The sequence below is a fragment of the Protopterus annectens genome, chromosome 1.part0 (assembly GCF_019279795.1).
Source record: "Protopterus annectens isolate FY-2018-M chromosome 1.part0, PAN1.0, whole genome shotgun sequence".
Lineage (NCBI taxonomy): Eukaryota > Metazoa > Chordata > Ceratodontiformes > Protopteridae > Protopterus > Protopterus annectens.
The window spans coordinates 183,725,083-183,740,780 of record NC_056725.1 but is presented as its reverse complement, the minus strand read 5'-3'; the positions used below and the strand labels follow the sequence as shown (position 1 = coordinate 183,740,780).

Here is a 15,698-nt window from a genome sequence, read left to right as displayed (position 1 = left end):
TCTAATTGCTATGGTAATTCTTATAACTACCACATGCAGCACACTGCTAGGATCATTATGGTAATGGTTATACTACCACATGTAGCACACTGCTTGGATCATTATGGTAATGCTTATAACTACCACATGCAGCACACTGCTCTGATCACTATGGTAATGGTTATACCTACCACATGCAGCACACTGCTCTAATCGCTATGGTAATGCTTATACCTATCACATGCAGCACACTGCTTGGATCATTATGGTAATGGTTATAACTGCTACATGCAGCACACTGCTCTGATCGCTCTGATTAGAACAGTGTGCTGCATGTGGTAGTTATAAGCATTACCATAACAATCAGAGCAGAGTGCTGCATGTGATAATGCTTATAACTACCACATGCAACACACTGCTTGGATAATTATGGTAATAGTTATGACTAACACATGCAGCACACTGCTTGGATCATTATGGTAATAGTTATAGCTACCACATGCAGAACACTGCTTGGATCATTATGGTAATGCTTATAACTTACTCATTTGCAAGGCTTACTCTCACTCTACTTTTTGAACATATGTTTGCTTGATCAGAATTATGCCTCTTAGGGATCTTGTCTTTAACTTTGCATTTTAACTCACACACATAATTTGCTATACTTAAACTGAAATTCTGAATTTTTATTAATTCTTCCTCTCCATTTGTATTGCCCTTATTAAAATACAATTAAGTTCAAATTGCACGTTTGGAGACATTTCTATATCATCCAGCCCAATCGCTTTTCTGTTGATTATTTGTTCAATTTTCGTGCCATTAAACCCACAATTTTCTACCAGTTCATGTTGTTTTCTTACAGATGCTTCAGTTCATCCACCCTTTGGTTGTGCACATATGTGGAAACTTGCCCCTTTTGTGAATTATATATTTTTTGGCATAAAATGTTAATTGAGTTTAATCACTTACTTGTATGTAATACTCTGGTCCTCTGTGAATTGTATATGGTCTCTACTTCACAACCTATTGCATACAGAAGTAGATTCACCTGGATGTCCTCTATTTCATTATTTAATTTGGTTGTTGTATGAAAGCATGAGAACTTATTTCTCCAGATAGGGCAGAAAAAGAGTTTTGAGAAGTCAAATGGCTGTGGTGGGTTAAACTTTCTCATCATTGATAAAATTCAGCTCTTCTAGGCTGAACATTTCAAATTCAATAAAATTAAATAAAATTAAAATTTGCAGGGTAAAATAACTTTTATCACTAAAATATTCCACTCTTAACTTATGGGCTCACTGATGATGGTGTATCACAGTTTTATAACTGCCAATACATTTTTTCATCAAGAAGATCCCAGTTTTGACATAAGGTTAGAGCTTGTACTAATGGTTACCAATTTATTCTCATTGGTCAAGTCAGAAATATTAGGTAACATCATCAGTATAGTCAAAGAGTTAACTGTTGTATGTAAGAATATAGCAACTCAACACAACAACATGGCAGTGCAGCATAACCAGTGCTAACATCTTTGCATCTCACAAGCAACTATAGCTTAGAAATTGCAATGCATTCTGGACAATGAAAATTCTTAAGGGTAACATCATACATTAGTCTTAAAATGGCAGAGGTGATTTAACATATACAAAATGTAAATGATTTATCAGCATTATTTAATTTATCATCACACATCTTTTTTATACAAGAAACATATTTATTCAATTATCACTTATGACATAGACAATCATACATTTATATAAATGTAAACAAACCATAATGACATATTTCCAGTTGCAAACATTATACTTCACATATAATATGCTGTACAGTCTTTGTCATTGAAAGATTACGTAATTCATTCAATTACTGCCTTCCCTTAAACCTCATTCCTCCTCCAAAAAATTATTCTGCATTTGTTGTTCTCACAATTCTTTTTTTATGTAATTTGCACCTACCCTTTTTGAAAGATCCCATTTACGGTTCTTTTATCTCTCTTACTATATTTAGTACTTTTAGCATGATTGGTTTAGACTTTGATTTCCATTTTCTAGCAATTGCCTTTTTTACAGCCACCAGCATTAAACTCAGCAAGGTTTCAGTATGTCTTGACAATTCTGATTCCATATAACAGCTCAAAAAATCTTTTCCTTAGATACAGCTATTTGCTCACCCAGAATCTGAGATCTATCATGAACATTCTGTACTTCCTCTTGTGCAGCTTTTCTCTGTGTATTTGGTTATGTAAGGCTATACGTTTACCTTTTCTACAGGAACAGTGTTGATATTATTGGTTCTGCCAGTTAGTTCTGAGGCTATGTCTTTATTTCTTATCAAAAACTTTCCCATCTGTTGGTCTATGGCTTAAATGATGTGACTTCTGCCCAAGCTGGATATGTAAATGTTCACTTTCATTTTTCACTAGGACTGTTAGTCTGTGGTGCTAAACTAACTACAGAGCTCTGTTCTTATTTTCATGGTTTTCTGGTTTTAGGATGTTGTTATACTATATTTCTTCTGGTATTCTTTTACTAGTTGTTTAACCCTGTAGTTTGTTTACATTGTTTAACATTTCTATTGTATCTAATGGACCCTGCCATTTAGGCAACATATTTTCTGCAGAAGGGACCAGAACTAGCATGTGGGTCAGCTTTAAATTCCTTTGTCCTTCTACTCCTATTACACATTCCTTGTTTTGGGGCATGAGCTCTTTTCATATTTGTATATGATGGACATTACTGTTTTCAGTTGGTCTTGTAAGTTACGATAGTTTTCTTTGACACTTTTAATTGTGGTTTTCTCTTTCTCTTCGCAAGGTTCTCTGGCAATATTTAACTATCCGTAACAGTATCTGCCATATAGCTACTCCTGCTCAGGCTTGTAGCACTTCTCTAATGCAAAGAGGAGGCATTCTGTTATCTCATCCCAGTTCCTTAATAACTTTTCTCCACATGAATTTCAACATTCACCCAAAATGCTCTACCAAATGATCTAACTGGGGATGATAACACTAAGGTTTTTAACTGCTTGGCCTTAAAGCATTGACACTGTTGGTGCATTATTCTGGACATAAATAGTGTCCCATGATTGGAGACGATTTCCTTAAGCATTCTTATACTGGAAAATAGTAACACTAACTCCCTAACTATTGAAGTGATATTAGTCTTGCTGAGGGGAATAGCCTTAGGGTACTTAGTAGCATTCTCTAAAATGTCCAAAATGTACTATAACCCACTTTTGGATTTTACCGATGGCCCAATGATGTATATAGTATCAGGTTCACATGTTTCATTCCAGACATGCATTAGATTCAAAGAATTTGTGATGCCAGGGTGAAGGGTTGTCTTTCTGGTATTCAGGTAATCTAGCATTGAAGGTCTCATCTTCTTTCATTATCCTTGGCTGGTAAAACCTTGCTAGGATCCATGCTTCAGTCTTGTCCATTCCTTGGTGTTGTTCTATTAAATGATTATGTGTTAACTTCATGAACTGGTTTCTGCAATGTTTCTACAGAAATAACTAACATTCTGCTTCCTCTGCCCTTTTTCTCTACAGTAAATCATTGTGTCTTTAGAAGTATGTGTAAGAAATGGGAACATTTTGTTCAGTTTCTTTCCCTAAATCTCAAGCTATGTTTACCCTTTCTCAGCTGTGTCATATCTGTTTCCACTGTGCCTTTTTAAAGTTTATCTGGCTTACCTGAAGGTTAAGTAGTACTGGAGTTTTTTTTTTTTTTTTTTTTTTTTAGGGTCAGCCTGTCATGAGAAAAGGCACTGCCTCCTCTCTTTTCCTACCAATATGTCTTGTCCTGAAAAGGGCAGCTCATACTAGTATTCTTAAGTTACCATACCTCTCCACCTTATTTTTTTCTTTTCCTTTATAAACCCAGTTCTTAGCAATTTTGTATTTTGTCTCAACAGAAATATTATTCAGAATCTGTTAAAGCTGATCTTCTACCTTAGTATACATTAGCCTCTAGTTTGTGTTTCCTTGTATAAATAGGTCTCCTTTCTCAGCATGTGAAACCACAACCCTTTCCTTTCCTTTTCTTCTCTAGTTTCTTTCACTCTGCAAAGTGAACATTTATATTCAGTTTTAATTTATTCATTGTTTACAGACACATGTTTTGCAGAATCTTCCCTTACTTACTTTTTTTTACAGCCCCTCCTCTACATTGCTGATGATGTAGTTAGCTCCTCCACTAACTGCTGATGATCTAGTTTATCAAAACGAATACTCTTCTCCTACTGCCTTAATAGATCTTTAAAGTGAGGACAATCTTTCTCCATCATCATACTGTGTGTTTATCTGAGAATTCAACAACAAGGTGAAAAATCTTTACAAGCTCAGTTTGAATTTTATTATTTTCTGCCTCAATGAGTGCAGAAAACATAAACTGCTTTTTCCCTGCCTGAATGTAGAAGTCCTTACAGCTCCCTGTTGTCAGTTAAGACAAAAGGCATAGTTAGCTATGCCCCTGTAGATAGTTCATCAAATTCCATTGCCATAATGTCACATAATATCATTAATAACATACTTATTAATGTTGCAGTTTTCCCAGATAAAACAGTTTTAAAACTACTAGTACAAAAATAAGGAATGTGACCCATTTTCCTATAATTAAAACAGAATATGTCTGCAACTGATGCTTTCTGTTTGCTACCAGAATTTGACACATGCTTTATCAAAGGTTTAGACTGTTCAGCTTTAAATATAGTTTATTGCATAACAATCTTCCTAACAATACAGCAAAACTTTCTTCATACTTGGGATTGCTTTGAAGTACCCACTTTTATAAAGAAGCAATTAAAGCCCTTTCAGCTTTATTAGTGGTTAAGACTTCGGTCATTACTTTTTTGCATACTGACCTTTAAAATCTAACTACAGTTTAGGTACATGTTTAGATCATATAACTGAGGTCATGCCATTTTGTTAGGGGAAAATGTCCAGCCTTGAAATTGTTGAGCTTGAGTTTCAGAGATTATATCAGTTCAGGCAAACAATGACTTTTTACTTTTTTCATAGTTTAATAATCAAGCCTCATTCATGTCCATGAAGGCTTTTAAAGCTTCACAGCAAGCTGATCTGAGAGGATTCTAGCCCAGTTACTCTAGCCCAACCTTCCTGGTTGTTATACCACTCTTCAGCCCCCAAGTATTCCTCAAGGTCTTCTTCCTGGTCAGTTTTGTAATGGTGCAGCTGCCTTTGACATTAATATAGCTCTGGCAATTAGCACCATGCATTCAAAGGCAGTGGCTATTGTTTGTATGAGTTGCTTGACTGCCATTTTAGCATTTAGCTGTTTACTGAATTTCCTGTTTGCACTTATTTTTAAAATCGTTTTTTTCTCAAAACTTGCATTTTATCTGTCTTTGGCCTAGCACTCTTGTGTGGGGTCATTTACTGCACTGTTATAACTTGTTGATACTTGTGAACCTCTGCTGTAGTTTTATTGGCCATTTTGGGTCAATTCCAAAACTCCTTCATCTTCCTCTCTTAAAACCTGGTTGCCTCGTGGTTTTGGCGTCTTTTCAGGCTTGTTGGCTGTTGGTGAAGCACTCACCAAGAGGAGAAAACGCTGAGAGAAGAAAGGAGCCACTTTTGAGATTTTAAGTATTTTTCCTCTGTTTATTTGCTAAGTTTTTCTGCATAGCTGCCTATTTTGAGCATTTTCTGGCTTGTTAAACTTGATTTCTGCATTAGTAACTGTATTTAGAGCACAACCTAGAGCTGTTTACTGAATTTCCGGTTTGCACTTATTTTTAAAATCGTTTTTTTTCTCAAAACTTGCATTTTATCTGTCTTTGGCCTAGCACTCTTGTGTGGGGTCATTTACTGCACTGTTATAACTTGTTGATACTTGTGAACCTCTGCTATCTCTGAAAAAACAAAAAAAACAAAAACAAATCTTGCTTTTTTCCCACTTTTGAACTGTTTGTAAGTTTCTGTGAGGCCATTTTTTGCTTGGGCTAAAGGGAAGTCTCTCTGTTGATCAGTGGCAGTGAAAAACATTGAGCAGCCTGCCTGCCCCTGTGGGAGTGGTTACTGACTTGAAACTGTAGTTTTATTGTCCATTTTGGGTCATTTCCAAAACTCCTTCATCTTCTTCTCTTAAAACCCTCTTTTGCGTGGTTTTGCGTGTTTTTGTGCATAGCGCAACAGCAGGCAGCGCTGCCTAATTGGGTTTAAACTATTCCTGGCTCCACAAAGTCTGCTCTCTCTCTCAATTTAAACACCATATTCTCATTCTAAGGCCCTTCACTGGTCCAATTAAGTAATCCTACAAGTTAGCACTATTAAACCATAAGCACTACTTACTCTTATACTCTCTACGATTACCCTGTCCTCTATTGGTCCATCTTAAATTCAGTTTCCCTATATTACTCTAGCATGTCCAAAGGTCAGTCAATGGTTTCCTCTCCAGTCCAGCTGGTGAATCTGGGAATTTTGAGGCAATGTTACAACTGTCTCATGTACACGGACAACCCTCTCCTCCTCCAAACAGGTTCAAATATATGTGAGAGATGCAACTATTTAGCCAAACTGGAGGCTGAGCTCTCTCATCTCAAAACTGGTGTAACCAGTCAGGAGAAGACGGTAACCTCACACAACACAATTCCAGTATCACATAGTCCCACCACATCAGCGAACCAAACACATAAATACACAAAAACATACTCGGAGGCTCTAAATAAAAATCTACCTAAGCAACAGAGACCTCCAAAGCAGACATCCAAGCAAACGCTACCTCAAAACAAAACACACACAACACATAACCCACAAAGTCAGTGTGCCAAGCAGCCACAGCCCTTAAGGCTGAATAACACACCTGATACTCTTGTAATAGGTGACTGTATTGTCAGACACACTGACGTCCCACTCACCAGGCTGAATAAAGAGAAGGTCACGGTGAGCTGCCTGTCGGGTGCTAGGATCCGCCACATAATGCAAGCACTCAGGTCACTCCAAAGCAAATACAAATATGACTCAGTCATTGTACATGCTGGTGTGAATGACCTGAGATGTACCTCCCTGGACTACATGAAAAGAGACATAGAGGAGCTCTCTGATCATGTAGCTCAGGCTGGTATGACCCTGACCTTGAGCAGCATCTTACCCTCACCTAGAATGATGCCACAGTACAAGGACAAAATGATTGATTTTAATAATTGGCTAAAATTTTGGTGTCATTCAAAGGGGATCCAGTGTCTGCCAGCCTGGGATGACATGCTCGACAAGCCACGTTGCTTCACTAGGGACGGCTTGCACCTGTCACCACTGGGCTTTCGGATATTGGCAAAGGCTCTTGCCACCCCCATAGTGCCTTTTTTAGGAAAGGCTCAAAAGTCAAACCCACCCCTATAGACAGCACAAGGAACAAGAAACTAAGGGTAATGCTGCTAAATGCCAGAAGTCTTAATCTCAAGATGCATACACTCGAAGCTCTCCTCAGTATGGAGAAACATCGATATCTGTGCAGTGACAGAAACCTGGTTCAAGGCTCCAGAGAGCACCCCAGCACTACCAGGCTATACCTCATATCATATTTTTGGCCCCCAAACCCGGACCGAACCACAAAAGGAGGGGGAGTTTCCATATTTATCAAGGATATCCACACCTCCAGGTTAGTGGCATTGCATGAAGTATCGGAGACCATCCATGTGCAACTAACAGTGGGCAAGACTGCTTTTCAGTTTATAGCATCCTACAGACCACCCTCTCAAAGTCAGGAATCCCACTCGGCTTTCCTGAAAACATTGGAGAACATGAAGATCTCTCCAAACACCATTATATTGGGCGACTTCAACTACCCAAACATTGACTGGGAGCACTACTCAAGCCCCAGCACATTAGCCCAAAGGTTCCTGGAAATTATAAACTCAAATGCTATGGAACAACTAGTCACCACTCCCACAAGAGGGGACAACATACTAGACCTGATCATTACCAACATGGGGACTCTATGCTCCACACCAGAAGTATATCCCTCATTGGTAGGATCAGACCATAAATTAATTTCACTGGATGTCCACATCCTGACCCCACCCCCAGCCCAGAAAACCACAGTGAAAAACTTCTCAAAAGCGAACTTCTCACTTCTCAAAACTGAAGTGGAATCCTTCAAGGCCCCAGGGCCAGTGGAAACTACAGCCCAAACTGCAGAATCCTATATAAATGCATTCTACAGACATCTCCAGGAATGCATGGATCATGCTATCCCAAATAAAACCAAAACCCAATCATCCAAAGGCAGGCGTCCAGTCTGGTGGACCCCTGCCATAAATAAACTGTACAACAGAAGGAGGAAGCTACTACATGATAGAGCAAAATCCCTAATAGAGAAGGCATCTCTGATCAGTACTAGCAAAAAATTATGATCCCTCATAAAATCCTCCAAGGCCAGCTTCGAGAGAAAAATTGCACAGGACACCAAAGACAATCATAAGGCTTTTTTCAGTTATGTTAGAAACCTGGGATGCAACTCCCAGACTTGTTCTGAGTTGATTCTAAATGACAAAAAAATACAGTGAACCCACAGACATCGCCAATATCCTGGCAAACAGGTTCAGTGCAAACTCCCCCCCACCCCACCCAAAAGAGCAAGTATCTATCCTGGCAGAGGGCTGCCTCCCAAACATCACTGATGCTCAGGTGAAGGCTGCCCTCTCCAAAGCAAAAAACACTGCTTCCATGGGACCAGATGGCATCCCAGGTTGCATCCTACATGAACTCCAAGAGGAACTAATCCCTCAAGTAAAACAGCTATACAATCTCAGCCTCACTACAGGATATGTGCCCACAGAATGGCGTACAGCAACAGTGGTCCCACTCCACAAAGGTGGAGCCTCTATGGACCCTGGAAACTATCGCCCCATAAGCCTGACTAGCTTAGTCTGCAAGGCTATAGAGAGGATCATCATGGAGCTCATAAACAAAGACATTGGGGACCTACAGACACTAGATTCTACCCAGTTCGGCTTTGTCAAGGGCAGATCCTGCCTTTTGAACCTGGTTGACTTCTTCAAAACAGTCACCAAAGCCATAGATGAAGGGAAGGTAGTCCACACAGCCTATCTGGACCTTGCAAAGGCATTTGACACAATACCCCACTCGGGCATCATAGATAAGCTATCCAGCTTAAATATAAACCCCTATGTCACAAGATGGGTCGCAAACTGGCTCAAAGATAGAACCCACAGAGTGAGAGTTGCTGGAGCCATGTCAGACTCGAAACCGGTCACAAGTGGCATCCCACAGGATTCTGTCCTGGGACCACTCTTGTTTGGTATATACTTTTCCGAGGTACAGGCAAACATGGGAGGACTATGGCTCACCAAGTTCGCAGACGATTGCAAACTGGGCGCCATAATCAACTCTCCACCTGACACAAACATCCTTCAAAAAGGTCTCACAGAGACAGATATCTGGTGCCAGCGCCATGGTTTAAAGCTAAATGCCAAAAAATGTATAGTCATACACTTTGGCAAAAACAATGTGCCCACAAATTACCACATAGATGGTAACCCATTAAGTACAGAGAAAGTTATTAGGGACCTGGGGACCCAAGTTGATAGCAATCTCTCCTTTGAAAACCACATTGCCAAAGTGGTTAGAAAGACCTTCTACATAGCCCACCTCATCACGAAGGGTTTCACATCTAGATCAAGAGAGATAATCGTGCCCCTTTATTCATCCCTCATCAGGCCCATCATAGAATACAATGCCCCTTTTGGGATGTACCTTACCCGACACCTACAGCAATTAGAAAGACCCCAAAAGTATCTCACCAACAGGATCAAGGGTCTCAAACAGATGCCATATGCTGCTCGGTTAAAAAAACTCCATCTCTACTCAGTTGCATACCGCCTACTTCGAGGCGATCTATGCCTGACATACAAAGCTATGTCAAATCCAGAATTAATGGACATGCTCCACCTCAGTAAATCTAAATCCCTTAGAGCCACACGCTCGAGGGACTTGAACCTCAGCACAGAAATAAATAGAACTTGCTGGAGGGACAGGTTCATAACCCAGAGGCTCCCTTCGCTCTGGAATAGAATTCCAGTTCATGTGAGGCAGAGCACCTCACTGAATCACTTCAAGAAGAATCTCGATAGGTGGATGGGGGATCGTAGGTTTGTCCCAGGGATTACTCCCGTGTCACTATTAGACAGAGGCACAGTAAACTAAACCTTAAAAAGGGCACAGTATACTCAAATCAAGGGGTGGCGTAAGCCATACAGAATCAGGCTAGGCTTATAATTGCCCCAGGGCAGATAGCCTAGTATGAACCTATGAACCTATAATCTACTTGTTAGCAATACAGTACATTCCACAGGTATGCCAAATTTGTAAGAACACAAAAGATCTTTCTCTTCAGGTAGGGTAAATTTACTAAAATAGTTTGATTTCATGGTGACAGTGAAAGGTAAAGTGCAGAGTATTTGAAATGAAAGATATGTAAGGAATATTATCTGCATCCACCAATGAACTATAATAATGTACTAAAAGTCCAAAGATTACTAAAATATGCAGTTTTTATCTCAAAACAAAACAAAAAGTAGTGAGGTAAACTCTTTCCTATATAATCAAGTATACCAAAGTAACTTTCCAAACAAAAGGGAAAAAAGCATACCTGGTGAAAAGCCCCATAGCCCCCTAAAACAGGGCCACATTTATTTCTAAAACTGTTCAATAAGTCCTTCCTTATCTTATCAGTGCTTGTGCACAACACGGATTCACTGCATATGGTGTTTTTTTTTCTTTTCTCAAGTGGTCGTGCAGCCATGGAGTTATTATATATAATTAAGGGGATGTGGGGGCAAAGCCCCCCAATGAGGTGTGCAGGTGGGGCTTATTTCCCTGCAAAAACATTATTTATGCTGTATTTTCTTATACTGAATATTTTCAGTGATTTGTGATTCAGTGAAATGGGCATCAGTCAAATAGGGTTTCAGTCAAATGGGCATCAGTCAAATAGGGTGTCAGTCAAATGGGCATCAGTCAAATAGGGTGTCAGTCAAATGGGCATCAGTCAAATAGGGTGTCAGTCAAATGGGGTTTTGCTCTTCAGTCAGATGGTCTTTCAGTCAGTCTTCAGTCAAGTTCTTTCAAAAATTTCATTTTCAGTCAATTATGGTTCAATCACATGATAGTAAACATATATTACAACACCTATATCTCTTACAAAGTTTAAATATTAAAAAATATGTATGTCCACTCTGATTACACTAGCCAAAAAATATGTACTGCTTGATTACATCATTTTACCAAAGAGAGACAGAGCCACATACAGTTTTATAGATTGTCATGGAGAAAAATTGTCATAGACAGAAGTAAGCACCATAAACTAAAATGATGAATCACAGTACGCACAAAAAAAAAATTGCGAAAACCAAAACTGAGCAACATTCATGGAAGCAAAACATAAACACACAATACCATAATTAGACAAACCTCCAAGACACTGAAATAAATGTAATATAACAAGATAAATAACTAAATGAGCTATAATCACTTCTGTGGAGAAAATGGTGAAATTACCAAACCTAGAAAAAAACTAAAATATACAACACTAACACACAAAAAAATTCCACCCAAATAAAACAAAAATCACGCATCTAACTTAATAACATATCTAGTCTAGACACTACCAATGAAGTGCTGTTGGCACTACGAAAGTTTGAGTCATTTTAAAATGTATGTTGGTCCAATAAAATGTGGTACATTACTTTTGTCGTCCATTGTCTTTGTGACATTTAATGTCAGTAATTTGAGTAGAATGTAAGACTGTCACTTCCAAGGAAGAATGGTTTGAGTGTATTAATGGACAAAATGATTGATGGCTAACTATTGTATAAGACCAAAGAAAAGAAAACAAACAAATGAGGACTCAGCATGTAAAAATAGCATTGAACAAAACTCCATTAATAACATAGTGAAATAATATATAATAATTATATAACAAAAACTACTTGTTATTCAAAACTGTATTCTGTTTAGACAAATCAGTCAGTCTACCCATTGTAAATCTAACATTAATCATAGGAAAACTCTGGCAGAATAAACAAACCAAAAAGATATCAAGTGCAAAGTAACATGGCAGAGATATTAACCACTGAAACAAATATATAAAACTATAGCTATTAAAAGCAAAATCTGTAGCTAACATTCTGTGCTTTGCAAAGTCTGCAATGCAGACAAGTTAAATGCATGAAATAGCAAATAAAAGACAAACCCCTCCCCATCATCAAAAGGCACACAGAAATATAGTCACAAAACAATTGTATAAACTGTTACATAGGTTCATAGGTATTTACTAGGCTAACGACCACAAGGGCCTTTTTGAGCCTAGCCATGCATCCCAAATCTCTCACCAGTTCTGGTACCCTTGATAAGTGTAAGCAGGGGCCTGGGAGATGAACCATTTACAGGCTACTTGTTTGCATCAGAGACATAGCTGCCAAACCAGGGATGAATGATCACAGTTAGGTATAAACATTTTAAACTCATCTGGGAATATCAGAAGTCTACAAACGCCCTCTAGTAAATGATAGGATACATGCACACTCCCAAGACTGTAAAGAAAACAATGTCACAAAATGCATTTGTCCTAATAAAAGATTAAAACATCTACACTGAACATGGATATTTCCAATGTATGTGCAGTACCTTAGGAAACTAAATCCACTCATTTAAAATGGTGAAAAGATACTGCTTAAAGAAGGAGTTTGCAAATACAGTGCTATTATTTAAATAAGTTGTGCTTTTTAAAAATGGCATTATGTGATAGCAATAATGGCTCTGCATAACAGCAATAATCCATTCCTGGGAAGGAGCAATTATTGTTTATACCTAACTGTGATCAAACCCAGCCAGTAGTGGATAAACCAAGCATTTCCTTCATCCAGTTGTAGATTATTTTTAAAATAAAGTCTCCTTTAAAATGAAAACAGAGTAGTTAAAAAGGAGTATTACTACATTGTGCTAAATTATAAAGTAAAATACTTTACTACCTACATTACCTGTAATACAAGGAGCTATAAAATGTGTGCATTGTACTATAAATCAATAATGTCAATAAATCATGTGCCACAAGCACATAAAAAAATATCCTCCAAAACATTTGCAATACAGAACCACAAATGACACAGAACCTAGCATAAAACATGGCAGACACATCCTCAAAAGGCAGGGAGTTTTGAAACAAAACCTTGGATGATGGTTTCTCCAGCTGTTGACTGTTGGCACTAAAAAGGAAAGCAAGGATTCCTGTTGAGGTGATATGCTTTGCAGTATTTGGTTGGGCAATGTTATATATGGGCTGCTTGATTTGTTGAGCAGAGCTGATTGTTACAGTTGTCAGGGAAAAAATGTAATGAAAATTTCAGATCATGTTAATAACATTTTTCCCATTGGAGATAGTTTGTAATTTTCAGCTATTCTCTTGCTGACACAATCACCTTACTCCAAACAGCTCCAAATGTGCATTGTTAACTTCCTCCTTTAATATGCACATTAAACAGAAACTTGATAGAGCACTGCAAGTGATTGATTATCATCCTGCTGCCAGCCATAGGTTTGTTTTAATTATCTTCATCTGTAACTACCACCCCACCACAAAGTGATCTCATCCAGACTAGACATCTTCATGAAGAAATGCATGCAAGATAGCACTGGGAAGTGACAGTTTACCTTTCAGATAAGCATCAGTCCATCTCAAGCCCAGAAAAAATGTCATGTACAAACCAGGAGGCATCCAAAAAATCAGATAGGCCTAACTGCTTGATCAGGGCTAGGCTTGTTTAGTTGTTGTTTCTGTATAATTTTCATAGTATTTGCTGGCTTTTCCCCAGAATCTCATGTTCATTCTGTGCAAAAGCTAGAAGGTGCCAGTATTACAGAGACTATATTCTAAGTATCTCATCTTTGGCAACATTTAACCTACTGTCATTAAACTTTTTTGTGTGGGCCAAGCAGAGAATTGTTCTAGTCACTTTATAAGCATTTATTATCTATTTTATAATTTCCACCGACAATTGCAAAGACAGTGTTATAATCTTATTATACTGACAGGTCACATATAGGTGCAGTATACATTTTTACTCTGCACGTAAAACATGTATTGTCTTACAGGTTGACATTCAAGTGCTCTAAAATACTAGTTTTCTTGTAGGTCCAGTGTCATAAGAAGATTGGGTACTGTTGGTGTGTGACTGCTGAAGGAAAACCAATCATTGGGACATCAGTCAGAAACCAGACTCCAAACTGTACAGGTAGGTAATACAACTTTAGTTCACTAAATATTTTTTATTTACATTTACATTTTCATAAACTTTCCATAAAATGTAATGTGCTTGGTTTACAATGATAGATCTATATGCTTCAAAAAACACCATAATGCTGTTTGAAAAATAAAGTTAGAAATTTGAGTCTGTGTGCATAAATTTTTATCAAGACTGACTTCTCCCTAAGGGTAATTTAACAATAAAAGCCAAACATTTTTTTTAGTGTTAGATAAATGTGACTTTAATACAATCTTACCTCTTATTTTTCTTGTAATGTTTACCTATTATCTCTTTTTCCATTAAGTATTATCATGGCAACAGCTTTTCTTGTGTTAAGTAACTTATTCCAACAGGCAAGTAATGACCTGGGTGGTTTTAGAGAATGCACTTCAAAAACTATGAAGCTTGAAATAGTGACTATGTGAGTTTTCAAAGGTAAAGACAGTGGTTAGCAAACACAACCCAAAAGTTACATACTGACTGCATGAACATTGTAAGAATTACTCAAGTAAACAAACACCAGACAAAATAGCCTACAAGGCCAAGTATCATGTCAAAATAGGAATTTGGCTACTTTTCACAAACTGTAAAATATCACAAAGCCAAAAGAGAATTCAATAAATTTCTCAAGCAGTACTGTGAAGTTTTATCACAAAAAAAAAAAATCATGTCTGAAGACAATAGTTTAGCAGAAGTGCTTGAATACTTAGTTTAGAAGTTTAGAAAGTTGGCAATAATATTTAAATTAAAAATTATTTCTCTACAAGTTTTTTTATTTCTTTTTTTTATTTCAGTCAAGGCAGGAAAGTACAGTTACGTAAGTAAACTTACCATAACAGTAGATGTTCAAATGATCACTGCTGTAGAAGCCTTAACTATATGGCCTATGTCCTGTCAAGGATGTAACTGCCAGCCAGCTTCCAAAGCTTCAGGGCTGCTTCCACCTAAACAAACAAGCTGAGATGACTAAAACACAAGTTTGGGCACCAAGCCCTTCAGAGCTTTTTTGCCACAGAAGTGGTAGGTTGAGCTCTGAAAGGGCAATGCTAGGAACAAAAAAAAAGTAAATGTCCATACGCTGGCATAAAAAAAAACAGACCACAAAACAAGGGGGAGGGAGGGAGGGAGAGATGAAAAGAAGGCAGGAGAGATGGAGTGCCTAATGCAGCAGCGATCATTCAACCATCTACTGTTATGGTAAGTTTACTTACATAATTGTACTGTGTTCATCAAACTGATCACTGCTGCAATAGCCTTAGCCATATAGACAGACACCCTAGCTTACTATATTTGGGAAGTGTAAGGAGAAGAGGTAATGAACCCCTGGAGAATGGTCCTAGGCTAGCAAACCATGACCAGGACCTAGAGAAGGAATCAAGTTTATAGTACTTTGTAAAAGAATACACAGAGGGCCTAGGGACACTTTCTAGAATA

The 15,698-nt window shown here is 38.0% G+C and overlaps 1 protein-coding gene across 6 annotated transcripts in view; it reads left to right on the top strand.

Annotated features, from left to right (window-relative positions):
- Positions 1 to 15,698, top strand: part of LOC122788802 (SPARC-related modular calcium-binding protein 1-like) — a 1,601,573-nt gene that overhangs the window by 882,702 nt on the left and 703,173 nt on the right. For all 6 annotated transcript variants that reach the window (XM_044055793.1, XM_044055707.1, XM_044056069.1 and 3 more), the window contains exon 4: positions 14,153 to 14,252. In XM_044055793.1, the coding sequence (XP_043911728.1) occupies positions 14,153 to 14,252 (100 nt within the window). The remainder of the gene's footprint in view (positions 1 to 14,152; positions 14,253 to 15,698) is intronic.